General features: G+C 46.3%; 1 protein-coding gene across 1 annotated transcript in view; it reads right to left on the reverse strand.

The window, feature by feature from the left end:
- Window positions 1-463: 463 nt before the first annotated feature.
- Window positions 464-19,808, reverse strand: part of CSNK2A2 (casein kinase 2 alpha 2) — a 62,193-nt gene continuing 42,848 nt past the window's right edge. Inside the window, exons 8-12 of the mRNA XM_068259565.1 lie at window positions 18,835-18,936; window positions 16,884-16,984; window positions 16,651-16,799; window positions 9,896-9,985; window positions 464-1,804 (exon numbers count right to left, since the gene is read on the reverse strand). Coding sequence (XP_068115666.1) covers window positions 9,912-9,985; window positions 16,651-16,799; window positions 16,884-16,984; window positions 18,835-18,936 — 426 coding nt within the window. The 3' untranslated portion in view covers window positions 464-1,804; window positions 9,896-9,911. The remainder of the gene's footprint in view (window positions 1,805-9,895; window positions 9,986-16,650; window positions 16,800-16,883; window positions 16,985-18,834; window positions 18,937-19,808) is intronic.

Genomic DNA, 19,808 nt, shown 5'->3' on the forward strand with positions numbered 1-19,808 from the left:
TGTAACTGACAGGCTCCCTTCTAGTCGGTCTGCTGCCAAAATTCCAGTGGTTTCTGCGCACCGATTGCGACCACAGCTTGCATGGTCTGTGTGCTGAAACCGATTGGAAGGCATTGTGCGGTCCGGCCACTAGAGCCCCTGTGACAGCTCCTACACCCCATCACCTGCAGGACACACAACCATGTGCCGCACCCTGCAGCACATACTTACACACAGCCCCCCACAGCACACCAAGCACCTGCAGCACCTACACACAGAACCATCTGATGCACCTACACCCCATCACCTGCAGGACACACAACCATCTGATGCACCTACACCCCATCACCTGCAGGACACACAACCATCTGCTGCACCTTATCACCTGCAGCACCTACTACACACAACCATGTGCTGCACCTGCACCCTATCACAAACACACATGACCACAGACACACAGAACAAAAGGAGTCGGACACAAGTCTGCTGAACAGAGGTATTTATAGATTGGATTCCAAGTGGGTGGCAGAGCACGCAGCAAGGGCCAGTCTGTACCTCGCACCTCACCTTGCTGGGCACTGGGAGGGGAAGAGAATGGGTCTCACCGACCCACCTGAGAAACAGAGGAGCAAACACGGCTACAGCTGAGACACAACCTGACGGCTGTGTCATGTGTACAGCGACAATACTGTGAGCGAGTAACCGTAACACAAAGCTGACCCCTTCCCTCCGACGCCCTGTACCAGGCCAGCCAGCCCTCATTACTGCAAAACATCTAGAAGGAGAGTCAGCCCCCCCCCCCCTTATCCCCATAAGAGCCCCATATAACACTGATTTCCCACAATTCCACAGTAAGAGGCCGCTGGCACCGCCCACTGTCTTCCATGTTTGTTCATGTAACATATAAAAACACTGTCACCCAGAGGACTGGATTGTGTAGCTTGCATTGCACAGGCAGCAGAACTGAGCATTCGCCAGGGCCTGGTCTCCGAGGTAGCTATAGAACAAAGACGTAACGCGTCACTGGAGGGCGGGGCCACGCCGGACTGGTCAGAGAGAGGTCATGTGACGTAGACAGGAGGTGACACGGAGCTACTAAGGATACTAGACATTCAGCTATAGTAAGCCCCTCGAACACGACGCCCTGCGCCTCCACATCCAATCAGGAGCTCTTGTTCAGCACTTAAAGGGGGCCCCAGTGACCCCCCTAAATCCCCTCCGCTCGCAGTGACACCGCCACAGACGCCAAGTCATATCACTCAGAAAACACAAAATTAAGACTGGTAACGGCCCAGAGCTTCGAATCTTGGCATCATAACTTAAAAGTTTCCCTGGATATTGGTCATTTTTAACAAAAAAGAAAGAGAAAAAAGCAACGTTTGGAGGGGATATTGCTGCTTGAAGAGAGGTGGGTGTACCCTGTAACAGCACAACTAGTAACTGGATTACCCCCCCCTGGGGCACCTACCTCCAAATTCTTACATATGGCTGGGCCAGTCAGAGGCTCAGCTCACCCTGCTTACACCTGACAAACCCTATGAGGAAGCTCCGTCCAGAAGGCAGAGGGTTAAATCAAGGTACAGAGAAGCTTCCTGTCCTCGGGAGGAGGAGGAGGAAGGGCGGGGAAGGGCGAGGATTTGGGCCCCTCCTCACACATGACGGCTGTTCCTGCCTGTTGATCGCAGTGTCAGTTAGTAAAGGGAAGGTTACTGGGTTCTGGTGCCGCTGGGATCGGTCACACAATGTCCGCGTTCGCTGCCGCAGGGGGGGCAGGAAGTGTTCTGGTGCTTTCTCCCGAAAACAAGGTGAAAACAGCAGCGGCGTCCTGTGGAGAGGAGAAGAGGGCGGTCAGTGCACAGAGGAAACTCTCCAAGCCACTTATCAACCAGTGAGACCTGACACAGCGCCCACTAATGGTGGGAGATCACATTATTTGCAGCCTCGCCACCCTTTCCACTGTGCTGGTTTTGAAATGCAAGTATGCAGGAAGTGGTCAAAATGCCATCTGTAGCCCTGGCACAAGGGAGACGATCACATTTAAAGGGAACCAGAGAGGAATAATGGAGGGTGAAAAAAGGAAAAGATTGTATACATACCTGGGGCTTCCTCCAGCCCCATACGCACGGATCGCTCCCACGCCGCCGTCCTCCGCTTCCTGGATCCGCTGGTACCGGGCCCGTCACTTGCGGCAGACACGGGCAATTCTCTGCATCACAGGGGCTCCCTCCATACCCATATGCATGCCCCTGTGCAGTAGGCAGCCGCAAGCGTACGTGTATTGAGGGAGCCCCTGTGATGTGCAGAATTGGCCGCATCCGCCGGCGACTGGCGGTAATGACAGGACCCGGTACTGGCGATAGAGGCAGCGGAGGACGGCGGCGTGGGAGCGATCCGTGCGTATGGGGCTGGAGGAAGCCCCAGGTGTATGTATAACAGCTTTACTTTTCTCCTCTCTGGTTCTCTTTAAAGCCAAAGCCCCGCCCCTCACTTGCCCACCTGTCCATAGTTTTGCCTTTGCAATGAAGCAGTTTCTTTCAGTAAGGTGGGCGGAAGTGAGGGGGGGGGGGGAAAACAAAAATCACAACCGCACCAACAAACCTATGAGCAGGAAGCCGGGCAAGGTGAGGGGCGTGGCCATGTCCCCTTCACACCCAAAAGCAAATGCTGGGCAACAAGTCGCTGCCTGCACTCCTATACAAGGACATTATTACCTTTATAAAGCATATTCAGACTATTTCTTGTGCTGACAAGACACCAGGGTGAACAGTGGTGCGCTGCTACAGAAGCCTTGAGCAGTACAAATATTTAGACAGCATATCAGTTCCAAATAGGATGTCATACAATACTGCAGAGTACCAAGCAGCTCGGGGTGACCCAAACCAAAGGAATGTATAGGGGGCTAAAAGAGACCGACAAGCCCTCCTACTAACAAGCAATGCTTGGTGGGATTTGCCTTCTTAAAACAGAAGGAAACTTGCAAGAATTCAGCTTTTAGTGAACATTTGTGGTTACCCACAATGCACCACTACTGAATATGCAAATTATCCATTTTCGCCCCTGTAAGCCAGGCAAGCAGCCAGAACCGCTGGTGTATAGCGAGCCTATAGCTTTAAATTCCTAGTGGTTTGGGTCACCCTGAGCTGCTTGGTTACTCTGTTGTACTGTTCCAAGCCCTATCTCATACAGCAATATCAATCCCTGCCATACACTGATGAGGACCAAAAGTCAGAAACAGGCTGTCTACATGTGGGGTTGGTGTGGCTGTGTAAAATGTAAAGCTATAGGCTTGCTATACACCAAGCAATACTGCACAAATTCTCCAGGAAACCAGATCTCCATCTTCATGTTACTGGAGATTTTCGAGAGTATATTACATAGGGGCTAATGACTTACCAGCTTCTGCACCAGATGGAGCTGTTTAAGGAGAACTGTAGTGAGAGGGATATGGAGGCTGCCATATTGATTTCCTTTTAAACAATACCAGTTACCTGGCTGTCCTGTAGAGCCATCTGCCTGCCGTAGTGTGAACCAGAAACAAGCATGCAGCTAATCTTGTCAGATCTGACCATAATGTCAGAAACACCTGATATGCTGCATGCTTGTTCAGGGGCTATGGCTAACGGTATTAGAGGCAGCGGATCAGCAGGACAGCCAGGCAACTGGTATTGCATAACAGGAAATAAATATAGCAGCCACGATATACCTCTTACTACAGTTCTCCTTTAACAAAATGTAGGCATAAATCTGAAATGACGTAGGTAAGTATTGTTTATTGACCCATGTGACCCATAGCTGTACTATTGTTTGAAGCAGCAGGGTTAGCCATACTATCCCAGGAAAAAACAAAAAACACATAGATAAGTAAATAACTAGAAGTTCTACTTCCATAACAGATGCAAGGTACTGTCCATGTTTTGATTTCAGTGAGTTGTGTATAGTAAATAAAGAGAATACTGTTTTCCATCTTGATTCCCTTTGACTGAAGCCAAACCTGATGTCATTTCTTCCCTAGAAACTGCACCGTCATATCTAGCTTGCTTTGTAAACACAAGTGAACACGGCATAGATTAGATTTCAGCAGCTCGATGAAGTGCCCGCAGCCAATCAGTGAGGAGGAGGATTGTGGGAGGGGTGAGGACAAGTTTCCTTCTCGTTGGCAATGTAGACAAGACAAGACAAATAACATTTATATTGCGCTTTTCTCCTTTCGGACTCAAAGCGCCAGAGCAGAGCAGCAGCCACTAGGGCGCGCTCTATTGGCAGTAGCAGTGTAAGGGAGACTTGCCAAAGGTCTCCTACTGAATTAGTGCTGGCTTACTGAACAGGCAGAGCCGAGATTCGAACCCTGGTCTCCTGTGTCAGAGGCAGAGCCCTTAACCATTACACCATCAGCCAACTGCTGAATGTAAAAAAAATATAGCCAGGCTTGCTGAGAGAAGATTTATTACAGCAGAAACATTTCTGATTATATTGGAAAACTTACATTGCTGGGTAAGGCTGCAGGCTGCATAATGAACACAGCAGCAGTGGATAAATGGAATTTGATCTTATGCCTGACAGTCCCGCTTTAAGGCTCCATTTTCACTGGGTATTAGAAAACACTAGAAAAAAGAAAGATATTTTCCTGTATTTCTTCACTGCACAGGAAAGTGATTCTGGAGTGATTGCGTTTTGTGATTCTTAAACATTGAGATGCAATCGCTCCAAAATCGCTGCACGCAACAGGTCTGAGACTTCAGCAAATCGCTAATCAATGGTGATCACTACAGTGTGAACGCTGCCACTGATTTGCATTGCCACAGCGCTTTTTCAAGCTCCAGTGATTTATAGATAAGCTGAAATCACGAGTAAAACGCTCCAGTGTGAAAGAGGCCTAAAGCAGGACTGTCAGCCATCAAATCAAATTCCATTTACCCACTGCTGTTGTGTTTATTATGTAGTCTACATCCAGCCCCTGCATTGCAAGCATTCCAATATAATCATAAATGTTTCTGCTGTAATGAATCTTATCTCAGTCAGCTTGGCTCTATTCTGGTACATTGCCAGGGAGAGGGAAGCTTGTTATCTCCCCTCCCACCTTGCTGCTCCTCACTGATTGGCTGAGGGCAGTTCAGTGTGACAAGAGGCTGAGAAGGGAAATACACCTCACCCCTCTGCAGAAGCTGCTGAAATATACATGCTGTACTCACGTGGTTACAAAGCCAGCTAGATATGACAGTGCAGTTTCTAGGAGGGAAAAAAAAAGCGTAAGAAAGGAAATGACATCAGGATTGGCTTCAGTCAAAGGCAGCAAAGATGGAAAATGCCTGAGTTTTCTCTTTATTTACTATATAAAATTCACTAAAATCAAAATGTGGACAGTACAATCCATATGCAAGTAGAATAAGTATTTATAAATGTGTTTTCTTCTCCCCGGATAGTATGGCTGTCCCTGCTGCTTTAACATTGTAATGTCTCCCCTATTTATTATACAGTGCTGCAGAATATCTACGTGCCTTATAAATAAAACAATAGTGCACCAATATTCTCCTGCAGACCAGACCTCCTGGCAGCTGCAGGTTTAGTAAAACGCCTCTCAGGTGAGACAAAAACTGCCGCCTCACTCTACGAAATGGGCACCCCCCCTTTTTATTGACCCTCAGGTGGGTCAGCAATGCATTTGGGATCATCAGGCGGCCCCCCTGCCACGTACTAGTCCTCTGTCTGCCTTCACTCTTGCAAAATACTCTCATTGGCCAATACACCTCAAATGGGACAAATTCACACCCACCATAGCATAGAGCTGTATGTAAAATCTATTGAAAAGAACGTGCACTCACATAAATTCTCTTTAAAATCACAGAGTTTTTCCAGGCTCTCCCCGACTGATGTCCAAACCGCACTAAAAGGGGCCGTCCCCCGGCTTCACTAGTGTCCAATGTCTGTGTCCCCGCCAGCCCTACTAGTTCGGCAGCTATCTGCGACTCATCAGGAGAACGCTCCAGACCAGGCTGGGGAGGGGGAGGAGCCTGATGACCCCAGATGCATTGCTGACCCATGGGGGGTCAATACAAAGCAATACAAAGAGTGACTGCCCATTTCATAGAGTGAGGTGGCAGTTTGTCTCACTGGAGAGGAGTCTCACTAAGCTGAAGCTGCCAGGAGGTCTGGTCTGCAGGAGAATATTGGTGCACTATTGTTTTATTTATAAGGCACGTAGATATTCTGCAGCACTGTATAATAAATAGGGGAGACATTACAACATTAAACAATGGTACAGGAACAGGTCACATGGGTCTATATACAAGACTAACAGAGCCATTTCAGATTCATTACCTACATTTTGTTTATCAGCTCCGTCTGGCACAGGGACAGGGACTGGTAACAGTCATTAGCCCCTTGTAATATACAGTATTCAGTAACAGGACGATGGCAAAAGCATTTTTTGTTCTATAGCTGTGTGTACCAATCCTAAATACTAAACTGTGTTGTACTGAAAGGGACTCCGAGCACCTCACACGGGCATGCCTTTAAGCCAGACGACTTCCAGCAAAGTCGTGCTATGACCCCTCTGGAGGAGCCTCTTGTAATGGCCATGCGTGTCACTTCCTCTTCCTGCTTCATTCAGTGATGCACTTCTCTAACAGAGAAGACAGGGGTGACCCGGAGGTTATAACATAGCCAAGATGGCAGCCGCGATTTTTAAAATGAAATCGAACGAAAACTATTTGGTGTAGAACGGCAATTCAGGCATCAAATGAAAGAGGAGAGCACAAGCTACAGAAAGGTATGCATCTTTAAGCACTTTGCAGTACTGGTCGGAGTCTTAATGGAATGCCCATGAGATGTGCTCGGAGTCCCTTGAAACTACAAGGAGGTTCAAAAGCAAGCACAGAAACGGACATGACCAACCCAACAAGCTCAGGCTATACCAGCCAACCAGGGCTGTGGAGTCGGAGTTAGAGTAATTTTGTGGGTACCTGGAGTCAGAGTCCTACAAAAATGCACCAACTCTGACTCTTAACTCATTAGCAGCTCCTATAGAGTTATCTGGTTTAAGATAAGTGCTCTGCTTTTATCCTCAGTCAGCAGAACTGATGCTGTAAATTCTTGGAATGATCTGATCTCTCTCTACTAGCAGACTATACAGAAACTGAAAGCTACTTTGTTCCCGTAGTGACAAGTGGCCATAAATAAACATTGCAGCAGTATTTAGTAGTAAGATTGCAAATTGTGTGTACAAACGTATGCAAGCTGAAAATGGACCAAATTCCACCTTTACATGAGCTGATTAGTCCATTTTTTTTTTCAAAATTTTGCAAATATTTTTATACAAAATTTGCATAATCCTGCATTAACTCAATTATTCACATCTCACTGACGTTACCCTGGTCATTAGTGCGACATCCAGCTGTGCCATTATGCAAACTGACATTTATATATCATTTAATATGTAGTTTAGTACACCACAAAACACTAATAATTTTATATGAGCTATATTTGTTTGAACAAGTACTTTTGGGTCAACACTTGTAGCTATTTGAATAAAGTTTTACCAGGCGCTTGGAGGGGATCAGCTATTACAACGAGCAGCGTGTAGTACTGAGGGGTCCCTTAAAACCTCAAACAGCCAGAAAATACAAAAAATGTGTCTACACGCGCTTAAAGCAAAAATTTTGCTTTCTCATGTAAAAGATATTGCTCTAGGACAACACTGAGCAATATCTTTTACATGCGAAAGCAAAATTTTTGTTCTCCATACATTATCTGATATCTCTTTGATCTTTTTTCACTTAATTTGTTTTGACCAATTTGACTTTGATTTTTAAAGAGTTCATCGGACTTTTTTCAGAAGGGCCCTTCTAGTATGTGCATGAAAGAGTGGTGCAGGTTGAATGAGTGACTATTTAAAGTGCAATATTTGGTATAAGTAATTGAGGTTTTTATTGAGGAGTTTTATCCAATAAAAAGAAAAATTAGATTTGAACTTTAAGCACTTTTAGCTATTTGTCAGCTCCTGTACCGATTCTACATGATTTTCAAACTTCCTTTGCTCACAAAATCAATTATTTTGAAATACTGTTAAATTAGAGGTTGGTGACAACAAATTAAGTTAGACAGTAGTGCTATACTTTAGATATGCTATCCCCGCAGAGCTGTTGTGAATCCACTGAGAATGTTGTGCACACTAATTGCAGAGGTGTTGTATATCATTCATAAACTTGATTCAGATTGTGCATGAAGAATGTGTAATAGAGGAAGAATCCCCTCATTCCCCTGCAGAGTACCTGCACATCACTCTTACATGTACTCACAGTCACATTGTCTACAGTCTGATCCATGTTCAGATTGTGCACGAAGAATGTGTAATAGAGGAAGAATCCCCTTATTCCCCTGCAGAGTACCTGCACCTCATTCTTAAATGTACCCACAGTTACATTGCCTAGGGCCTGATCCATGTTCAGATTGTACATGAAGAATGTGTAATGGAGGAAGAATCCCCTCATTCTCCTGCAGAGTACCTGCACATCACTTACATGTACCCATAGTTATATTGCCTAGGGCCTGATCCATGTTCAAATCATACATGAAGAATGTGTAATAGAGGAAGAATCCCCTCATTCTCCTGCAAAGTACCTGCACATTACTCTTAGCTGTACACACAGTTACATTGCCTAGGGCCTGATCGATATTCTTTGTTCCTGTCTGCACCCACTACAAGTACTCTTACCAAGGACTATGTCTGATTTCTATTCAACAGCAACTCTACAGCTATATCCAAAGTTTTGTTAAAATGCATATCTGGTGTACATAAAAAACAAAGAGTTATGCTAATTCTTAAAAGTTAGAATACCCCCAACACATTGTCTGTTTAAGAAGATTCACTGGAACCCCATATCTGCTGGATTCCGTGCACAGATCCGCCCCCCTTGCGGAAAGTGTCCCTGGCCTTTTCTGTATCAGATATAGAAAAGGTAGGGGCTTTTACTGCAGGGTGGCAGGGCTACACACTGGAACCCCACATCAGCTGGTTTCCTGTGCATAGCTCTGCCCCTAGCAGTATATGGCCCCGGCCTATATCAGATACAGAAGAGGTAGAGGCTTTTTCTGCAGGGTGGCAGGGCTACACACTGGAACCCCACATCAGCTGGTTTCCTGTGCATAGCTCTGCCCCTAGCAGTAAATGGCCCTGGCCTATATCAGATACAGAAGAGGTAGAGGTTTTTTCTGCAGGGTAGCAGGGCTACACACTGGAACCCCACATCAGCTGGTTTCCTGTGCATAGCTCTGCCCCTAGCAGTATATGGCCCTGGCCTATATCAGATACAGAAAAGGTAGAGGCTTTTTCTGCAGGGTGGCAGGGCTACACACTGGAACCCGGCTGATCTTGGGCTCCGTTGAATCTTATACAGACAATGTGCCGGGGCATTAACGTTGGCAATGACAGGCCAGGATGGCTGACAGGATAGAATGTTCGCTTCCTGCCAAGAAACTTTGTTTGGTTCCCAAAAGCAGAGGCCATCTAAATATACCGTTGACATTCCTAAGTATTGAAATGCCTTTTACGTTACAGATGTTCAATCAACAAGATTGTTATATCTAAATTAGTGGAGATGAATTTGGAGCTGGAGGATTTTTGTACCAACTCCAGAGTCCTGATACCAGCCCAAGCAACTCAAGCTGTGCTACCCTCTGCACCCCATTATAACTACTCAAAAACATCTGTAATTCCAGCACAATAGCCGTTACATATATTTATTCAATTTTTGTACAAAATAAATAATATACAGCTAAAATGAATCACTCTGGGATAAGGATATTGCCATGACTTTAAATGACAGGGAAAAGGGTTAGAAAGCCATCCAACCTCACAGGGAGGGGTCAAACGTGTCCAAATGCAATACGGCCAAAGACGGTGACATTGGTGGATACTTACCCACAGTGCCCAGACCTCATCGAGCTGTCGACAGGCTGCCGGGGAGCAGATTGGTGTCTGTCTGTGCCTGCTGCTCCTTTACTACTGGATCTGAGGAGGAGGAAACAAGCCATGAGAGAGAGACACTATGGCATGCCAAATCCAAAAATCTCCATAACCGTACAGGCAGATTTCATAAATTTAAAGACAAAATCTAGTACTATCCTCTACCCCCCTTTCCTCTAAGGTGAGGGAGCAATCTGTTAGCAATCGGAATCAGATCGCAAATTGCAGGGTAGTGGGAAAGGGCGCTTAGGCAGTTTTGAAATGAAGGAATCAAACACAGCTGCTGCACTTCTTTCACCATTTCCATGGCTCATAACATTTCAGCTCAGAATTATTTGCAACCCACTGACCACCCCCAGTGCGAATCAAAGCCTGGCAGCACCAGCAGAAAAGGATGGTCTGCCAGTCATTACACGATAACCGAGTCAAAATACCGTATATAGTGGAGTATAGGCCGACCCGAGTATAGGCCAACCCCCTAACTTTTACCTAAATATACTGGGAAAAATGATTGACTCAAGTAAAGGGGAGGGGAGGAAATGCAGTGGTCCAATGGTGCAGATGAAAGCACTGTTTGGAGAATATAGATGGATTGGAGGGGGTAGAAAGTACATATACAGTGGAAAATGGCAGACTGGAATGGTGTGTGTAGCTGACATTTGTGCCCCTGACATTCTAAAGTGCATACAGGTGTCTCCTGATATTGCTGGACCCACCTGCAGCAACCCTCCTGGTCAGTTCATTGATCCGCAGTTACTTAAAGCGGATCTGAGATGAAAAACTAAATATAACAAGTAACTTGTCTATATATCTTATCTAAAGTTTAGATAGTTTACACAGCAAATCTAGCAGCAAACAGCTTCAATAGAAAATGATTATTTCTTCCTGTGATACAATGACAGCAGCCATGTTTGTAAACATTACACACAGGCAAGCTTAGCTGCATCTTCAGCACTCAGCCTGTGGAAAAAAAACTAATCCCCCCTCCTCCTCCCTCATCCCCTCTGCCTCTGAAATCTCTGGCTAGTAATACCTCCCCCTCCTCCTGCCCAGACTGAACTCCCATGAGCCCTTGCTACTGTCTGAAAATGCCTTGGCTCTCTGAAAACATGTGGGTGTGGCTTGTTTAGTTTATAAGGAATTAGAGTATTAAAACAAAAATGTATTTGGCTTGAGGAATGCCCTATAAACAATAGGAAAGGAACCCAATTATGCAATGTGTAAAAGTTTATCTCGGATCCACTAACTTTCTTGTAAGATCTTCAATTGAAATTCCTGCAGAGTATAGCTTCATGCATTCCCACCCCTCTTTCTGTACAGCAGCACACCCCCATACCAGAGTTCCTGTGGGTGTCTCTCCCCCCCCCCCCCCCCCCCCGCATATACGGTGCTGGTGCAGCAGTTACTCACCTCCTGGTGCCTGATTGTCTCCCTAGCATGTGGGGAATATGCAGCAGTGGCGGGTCTGACTGTCACTCACCGGTCTGCGCCAATTGGAATCCCTCTGCTTCTCGTAGCCGCGGTCTCATTGCTATGGCGCCATCTAGTGACACCTGCAATCACGTCATAGCAATGAGACCACAGCTACGAGAGGCAGAGGGATTCCAAGTGGCGCAGACCGGTGAGTGACAGTCAGACCCACCACTGCTGCATATGCAGCACTTGCCAGGGAGACAATTGGGCACCAGGGGGTGAGTAACGGGACGCACCAGCACTACATATGCCGGGGAGACACAAAGGTACGGGGATGGGCAGCACAGAAGTCTCTCCCAAGTTCTGCTCGCGCACACTGCACACGCTGAGGACTACACGGAAAGCAGTTACCGCGCACTTCCAGATCTCATATTGCGGCGGGGGCACTTGGGGGGGCCTCTCTGTGCTTATTATAAGCCGAGACCCCCACTTTAGTGCCACTTTTCTGGGCTCAAAAACTCGGCTTATACTTGAGTATATACGGTAAACAAAAAAAACCAGATTTTAACCACTTCACCCCAAAGCGTTTTTTTACCCTAAAAGGACAAGAGCGATGTTTCACCTTTCAGTGCTCATCCCTTTCATTTGCCAATAGCTTAATCACTACTGATCACAATAAAATGATCTATATCTCATATTTTTCACCACCAATTGGGCTTTTTGGGGTTAATATTTGTTTTCAGTAATTACTTTATTTCTTATGCATTTTAAAGAGGAAAATCAAGGGAAAAAAAAAAAAAAAAAAAAAGAATACATTTCTCCAATTTCATCCCCTACAGTTTTAATATAAACACTGCTACTGTAAATAAAACCCACACATTGTATCTGCCCATTTGTCCTGGTTATCACAAGATTTTAATTATGTCCCTAGTACAAAGTATGGTGACAATATAGTATTAGGAAATAAAGCTGTATTTTTTCTTTGTTTTTTTTTCCTCACTATTTTCACGTGCACGCTCGTGGGAACACACGTGCACGCTCCTGGGAACACACGTGCGGGAGCGCGCACATGCACAGCGGCAGCAGCTTGTCATTAAGTGGTTAATATGTGCAAAAGGCTTCATTGTAAAGCTACGTACACACATGTGACAACGATCGTTCGTTGTGGACGAACGATCTTTTAATTGAAGAAAGAACGATCTAAGTAAAGTTAGCTTTTAAAAGTGTGTAACGATCTGATCGTTAGAACGAACGTTACATCACGTAAAGCAACTATTGCGCCTGCGCATAAAAATGAAAAGTTCCATGGAGAAATAGCGAAATGCGCATTGTCAAGCCTAGTACGAACGATCGTTTCCAACGATGTACTACTTTTGCAAACGATCGTCGTTGGAAAAAAGACGCCAAGCCATATCGTTCGTTTTTAACGGTCTAGCTCGACCGTCAGACTGCATGGTCGTTGGCTGCTTTTTTTTAACCACTTGAGGACTGCAGGGCTAAACCCCCCTAGTGACCAGGCAATTTTTAGCTAAATTGGCCACTGCAGCTTTAAAGAGACTCCGTAACAAAAATTGCATCCTGTTTTTTATCATCCTACAAGTTCCAAAAGCTATTCTAATGTGTTCTGGCTTACTGCAGCACTTTGTACTATCACAGTCTCTGTAATAAATCAATGTATCTTTCCCTTGTCAGACTTGTCAGCCTGTGTCTGGAAGGCTGCCAAGTTCTTCAGTGTTGTGGTTCTGCTATGCACTCCCCCCTCAGGGGGGAAAGAAACACACAAATGATCTCTTGAGATTCAAAAGGAATGCTGTATACAGCCTGCTTGTGTATGGATGTACTTTCTATGTGTGGACATACTGTACATCAACCTACTTCCTGTTTTGGTGGCCATTTTGTTTGTTTATAAATAAGCTTTTTAAAACTGTTTTTAACCACTTTTAATGCGGCGGGGAGCGGCGAAATTGTGACAGAGGGTAATAGGAGATGTCCCCTAACGCACTGGTATGTTTACTTTTGTGCGATTTTAACAATACAGATTCTCTTTAAGGCCAAGCTGCAGGGCCGCACAACTCAGCACAGAAGTGATTCCCCCCCTCCCTTTTCTCCCCACCAACAGAGCTCTCTGTTGGTGGGGTCTGATCGCTCCCCCCATGTTTATTTTTTTAAAAATAATTATTGTTTGTTTTTTTTGTTCAAAACCCCTGTTTCTTTAAGTTTATTCCCTCCCTCCCTCCCTCCCCACAGCCAGCCAATTATGGCGATCGGCTGTCATAGGCTTCTGCCTATGAGAGCCGATCTGTCTCTTGTCCCCCATGGGGACAGCCGTGTCACACGGCTGTCCCCAGTGCAGCGCTGCTGCTCATCGCAGCACTGTACCTAGTAAATAGACGGCGTGATCGCCGTCTAACAGTCTCCCGAGCAGCAATAGCCGCTCAGAGACTGAAGGCGGGGCGGAGCTCCGCCCTCCGAGCATGAGATGCGCGCGATCTCATGCAAAACAGAGCCCCAGGACTTTACGCCAATTGGCGTTAGGCGGTCCTGGGCCTACTGGCGTGACGCGGGCGGCAGAAGGTTAAACGATCGTTGTTTGAAACGATCGGGGAACGATCGTTTCAAACGACCATAGTCGCATGTGTGTACGCACCTTAAGTCTCTATTACTGCTGCACAGACTGGCAGGTGGTGGGGTTATAATACACACCTGCTCCCCGGTAATTGGTGGGGTTATATTACACACCTGCTCCCCGGTAATTGGTGGGGTTATATTACACACCTGCTCCCCGGTAATTGGTGGGGTTATATTACACACCTGCTTCCCGGTAATTGGTGGGGTTATAATACACACCTGCTCCCCGGTAATTGGTGGGGTTATATTACACACCTGCTCCCCGGTAATTGGTGGGGTTATATTACACACCTGCTCCCCGGTAATTGGTGGGGTTATAATACACACCTGCTCCCCGGTAATTGGTGGGGTTATAATACACACCTGCTCCCCGGTAATTGGTGGGGTTATAATACACACCTGCTCCCCGGTAATTGGTGGGGTTATATTACACACCTGCTCCCCGGTAATTGGTGGGGTTATAATACACACCTGCTCCCCGGTAATTGGTGGGGTTATATTACACACCTGCTCCCCGGTAATTGGTGGGGTTATAATACACACCTGCTCCCCGGTAATTGGTGGGGTTATAATACACACCTGCTCCCCGGTAATTCATTAGGGGCTTGTTTATTAAAGCCACAGTTTTCTGCTATGAGAAGCTTGTGTACTCTTTATGTAGATTTGCCCAATCAGTGGATGTTACCGTGGTGACAGCATCAGGACCGTTTGGTTTTCTGTATGTGCACACACCGGTGGCCATTACCTAAAGGTTTTACACTATTGATGCTTTATTTGTGTTTCTTTTGAGGTGTGCTGACAGACAATATGCAAGGTTTTTGTCTCACACTAAAGGTTCCCATTTAAGTTTATACAGGGAGTGCTGAAGCTGTAAAAGGGGATGACGCTCCTTGTTGAACACATGCATATGAAGAAGCAGCACATCTGACAATTCTCTTTATGGTTATCTTGCAAATGAAAGCCACGGGTTCGGAGCCCTTTTATCAAGGCGTCGCTCTAGGCAACAATCTGTCTGCCGTTTCAGGGTAAAGCTAAAAGGTTTAAGAGAAACCGTGACCAAGAATTGAACTTCATCCCAATCAGCAGCTGACACCCCCTTTCCCATGAGAAATCGATTCTTTTTCTCAAACCGATCATCAGGTGGCTCTGTATGGCTGATATTGTAGTGAAACACCTCCAACAGTGTGGTGTCAGGACCATGGTTCTGACATCACACTGTGGGAGCCTTGTTGCGTTGTGGGAAATAACAGCTCTTTCCAACTGCCAAAACAGCAAGCAGCATCTCCTTCCAGTGACATCACCTGCCAGCAGTAAAAATGTCACCAAGTGATAAATGTCAGAATGTAAATCAGGGAGAGGAAAGATTTTACAATGGGCAAACACTCACTAAATCATTTATACATAATTATTGTAAAAATGAAGCACTTTTTAATTACATTATTTTCACTGGAGTTCCTTTAAGTGGGGAGTCTCTGCTCCTCTTCACACTCACAGGTGTGACGTGCACCCAGCAGGCAGCCTTGATAAAGGGGCCCTGTGTGGCTCTGAAACGCTGGCTTATTTGCAAGAAAACAATAAGGATAATTCTCGGGATGTGCTAGCGCAGTGGTCTGCAAACTTGGCCCTCCAGCTGTTAAGGAATTACAAGTCCCACAATGCATTGCTGGAGTCTGACAGCCACAGTCATGACTCATAAAGGCAAATGCATTGTGGGACTTGTAGTTCCTTAATAGCTGGATAGCCAAGGTTGCAGATCACTGCGCTAGCTTCTTCATATGTATGTGTTGACAGACAAGCCTGGATAACTGACACCTTATGCTGGGAATACACGATGAGTTTTTTCAGCAGATTTACTGGCCTATTGATATTCCTATCAACTTTCCAATCGTTTTTCCATTTGATTCCCATTCACTTCTATGAGAAAATCGATCAAAATCAGATTGCACCTGTCGGAAATTATCTATTGAGCCGTCTATCTGCCAAAAAACCTCATTGTGTATTCCCAGTATAAGCAGTAGTGATTACTGGATGTGTTGGAACTTATGTGGACTGTGATTAGCCTAGGCTCTGTAATGTTACAGCCAGAGTGCGCACTATTTAGCTTTTGCAGTGTGCGACCCGCCTACTTTTTAGATATTTAGGACTACTCTTTCTTTTTATGCTTGCACAGTTAATGATAGTTGCATTTAAAGGACTGGTGCGAGAAGAAAAAAAACCAAGATCTACTTACCTGGGGCTCCCTCCAGCCCCTGGCAGCCTATCTGTCCCTTGCCGCAGTTCCCAAGTCCTGGGATCCGCTCTGTTGCAGATGCCGGCATCGTCTGCGCGAGAGCCGCTCGCGATCACGTGTCCTGGAGCGTTCTGCACAGAAGTACTGAGCTCACGCAGAAGATGCAGACCTGGCGAGGTCAGCATCTGCAACAGAGGGGACCCCGGACAACTCTTCTGATGTGCCCTTTAAGACCAGTCATTATATTCACTGGCTTTATAACTCTCTGTAAACAAACATTCTACAGAGGTCACTTGGCAGGACTTGCCGTGTAATATAGGATCGGAAGATTCCAATTTGCGTGGAAGGGGTCCAGATTAATGCCAGCGTACACACAGACAAATGAGTTGGGGCAATGCACAATATCCGGGCGACACATAGAAGCTGACAGAGGACTCACAGAAATAGGGGTGTTCCATGGCTTCCCTGGCGGTCAGCCTCTGCTGATGGTCGTAGCGCAGTAATTTATCCAGAATGTCCAGCGCCTCAGCGCTCACCAGGTGGCGGTTCTCGCTGTGCAGGAAGTTCTCCCAGCGTTTCCGCGAGTGTCTGAGGGGGAGCGGGAGAAAATGCGTGAGGGGTGGAGCCTGAAAAGGTCACAGTGCTGGCGATAGCGATGTCATTTATACTCACTGTCCCAGGATGTCATTAAAGTGGGGATCCAACTCAATGTGGTACTTCTTTAGGTAACCGTACAGGTCGTCTGTGCCCAGGACCTTGGCAATACGGACAAGCTGCACAAACAAAAAGTCTCAGTGTCCGGGTTTAGGCAGAAGCTACATTCCTAACGTTACTGCAACTAAACTCAGAACTTCCGCTCTGCTCTTAAAGAGAACCCGAGGTGGGTTTGAAGAATATTATCTGCATACAGAGGCTGGATCTGTCTATACAGCCCAGCCTCTGTTGCTATCCCAAACCCCCCTAAGGTCCCCCTGCACTTTGCAATCCCTCATAAATCACAGCCACGCTGCTGACAAACAGCTTGTCAGAGCTGGCTGTGTTTATCTCTATAGTGTCAGTCTGCTGCTCTCCCCGCCTCCTGCAGAACTCCAGTCCCCGCCTGCATCCCTTCCCTCCCTGCTGATTGGAGGGAAGGGATGGGGGCAGGGACCGGAGCTATGCAGGAGGCGGGGGAGCAGCTGAGACTGACACTACAGATGTAAACACAGCCTCACAGCACGGCTGTGATTTATGAGGGATTGCAGAGTGCAGGGGGACCTTAGTGGGGTTTGGGATAGCAACAGAGGCTGGGCTGTATAGGCAGATCCAGCCTCTGTATGCAGATAACATTCTTTAAACACACCTCAGGTTCTCTTTAAGCCCAATCTACACGATGCGATTCTTTGTACGATTCGATTTACGATTCGATTAAATCTGACATGTCCGATCGGGATTCGATTCAGTTCGATTTGCAATTGCAAAACAATGGCAAATCGAATTGCATTGAATCGAATCCCGATCGGACATGTCTGATTTAATCGAAACGTAAATAGAATCGTAATCGAATCGTACAAAGAATCGTATCGTGTACATTGGGCTTAAAAGATTAGTCACAGCATGATAACAAAAACCAAAAACAGACAGAAAAAAAAAACAAAAACCTGAAGTTTAACCCTTTCCGTACCGGTCTCTGGCCCCTTTAAAAAATGGCTTTTACCGAGGTCACGCCGCACTGACCTGGCGCTAGCACCGTTCACCCATCGCTGAAGCCCCCTCGCTCTGCTGTCTCTATGACGGCAGAGTCATGTGAGCCAGTCAGGAGCCCTTTCATTGACTCCTGACCGTGTCATCAATGTGAGCCAGGGTCAGAAGCCAATGAAATTTGCTCCTAACTGGTTCACAGAGCTCTGCTGTCAGACAGCAGAGTGAGGGGGCTGCAGCGGAGAAAACTGCAGGATTGAAAGCTACGCACTGTCTGGAACGCCAATCAGCGCGGTCCGGAAGCGGTTAACTTGGTTTCACTTTCCTGGGAGCATTAAAAGGGTTAACGTGTACCAGTGGCAGAATTGCCCTCATAAATGGGACAGAAGCATATTACATAGTCAGTCACACAACTCGGAGTCCCTTCTCTGGGCCTCTCTGTCCCCTCTGACCTCTGCAGTGCCCCCCCTTGCTGATAAGAACTAATTGGACACTCTGATGTGGCTAAACAAAAACCAAAACACAGAGCAGTGAATTTCTTGAGCTACTATATGTGGAATAAAAAGTTTTCATTGTGTGCTGTGCAAGAGTTTGGGCTCGCTTTAAGAGAAGGTAGGAGAAGGAAACAGAATGATGTTGAGTGGACAGCAGGAAAAATGGGGGGAGAATGAGGTATTAGAAAAGGGGGGGGGGGGGGGGAGGGAAATGAGTGAGTTAAAAACAAGTGACTGGGAAGATAAGAGTGGTAGGTGCAGGAGGAAAGGGGGATAGCACAGGTACAGTCGTGTAATAGAAGAATGGGAATGAGGGAAGAAAAGGCTGGGGAAGGGAATTTGGGGCCGGGAAATGTAAGGAGTAGATTGTGGGAACACAGGAGGATGCAGAGTAATTTGTGCTGATGATGGATGATTCAGATATCAATGTATAATCATTCTCGGCTTACCTGGTCATAATTATCCTGACCATGAAAAAATGGTTCCTTGCGGAAGATCATACTGGCTAGCATGCAGCCCAGACTCCACATATCCAGGCTATAATCGTACATCTGAGGAGGAGAACACACACATTACTCACACAATGTACAATAGCTTGCTGAACCATCACTCACAGGCGTCTGCATGCTGGGGGGAGGTGGCTCTGTAACATGTATAAGCTATAGGCTCGCTATACACCAGCATCTCTGTAACATGTATAAGCTATAGGCTCACTATACACCAGCGGCTCTGTAACATGTATAATAGGGTTTAAAACCGAAACCGCGATTCACGTGCAGACGATCTTCAGATCATCAGTACCTTCGGTCTTTTTCAGCGCTCGCTGCTCTTGGCCGCATGGTTCCGCCTACCGCCGCCCCGTCACAAAGAGTCACTGATTGGCAGAATCTACGACTAGCAGTGCATATTTTTGACTGTTAATGAGCCGGGCAGAGATGCACACAGCTCCACCAATAGCTACATATCACCCAGCAATATGGGAACATGCTAGTAGCATTTCCTTGGGAGCAACAGGCCATATAAAAGGGAAGGGGCGTGGCGTGGGCGGGTGATATGAAACGTAGGTTAGGGCGGGGACCCCGAGAGAAGGCTGCATGAGCCGTCCCTGCTACTGAACTGATGTCTCAATAAGACAAGGGTAAGGTCCCCTAACAAGTTAATAATGTGTAACGCATGGATTTGCTTCCATTATTTGTATTGTGAGATGCATTATTTCTAATGCACCTGCCTTTAAGAGGGTACGTAGCCCTATGCAATGTCAGGTGCATCTTGGTTAGATGCGCGACCACTTTTTTTCCTCTGTTGAATACTAATGTATAAGCTATAGGCTTACTTTACAGGCCATTCTCAAAAAATTAGCATATTGTGATAAAGTTCATTATTTTCTGTAATGTACTGATAAACATTAAGGTGGCCATACATG

The sequence above is a fragment of the Hyperolius riggenbachi genome, chromosome 11, assembly GCF_040937935.1.
Source record: "Hyperolius riggenbachi isolate aHypRig1 chromosome 11, aHypRig1.pri, whole genome shotgun sequence".
Classification (NCBI taxonomy): Eukaryota; Metazoa; Chordata; class Amphibia; order Anura; family Hyperoliidae; genus Hyperolius; species Hyperolius riggenbachi.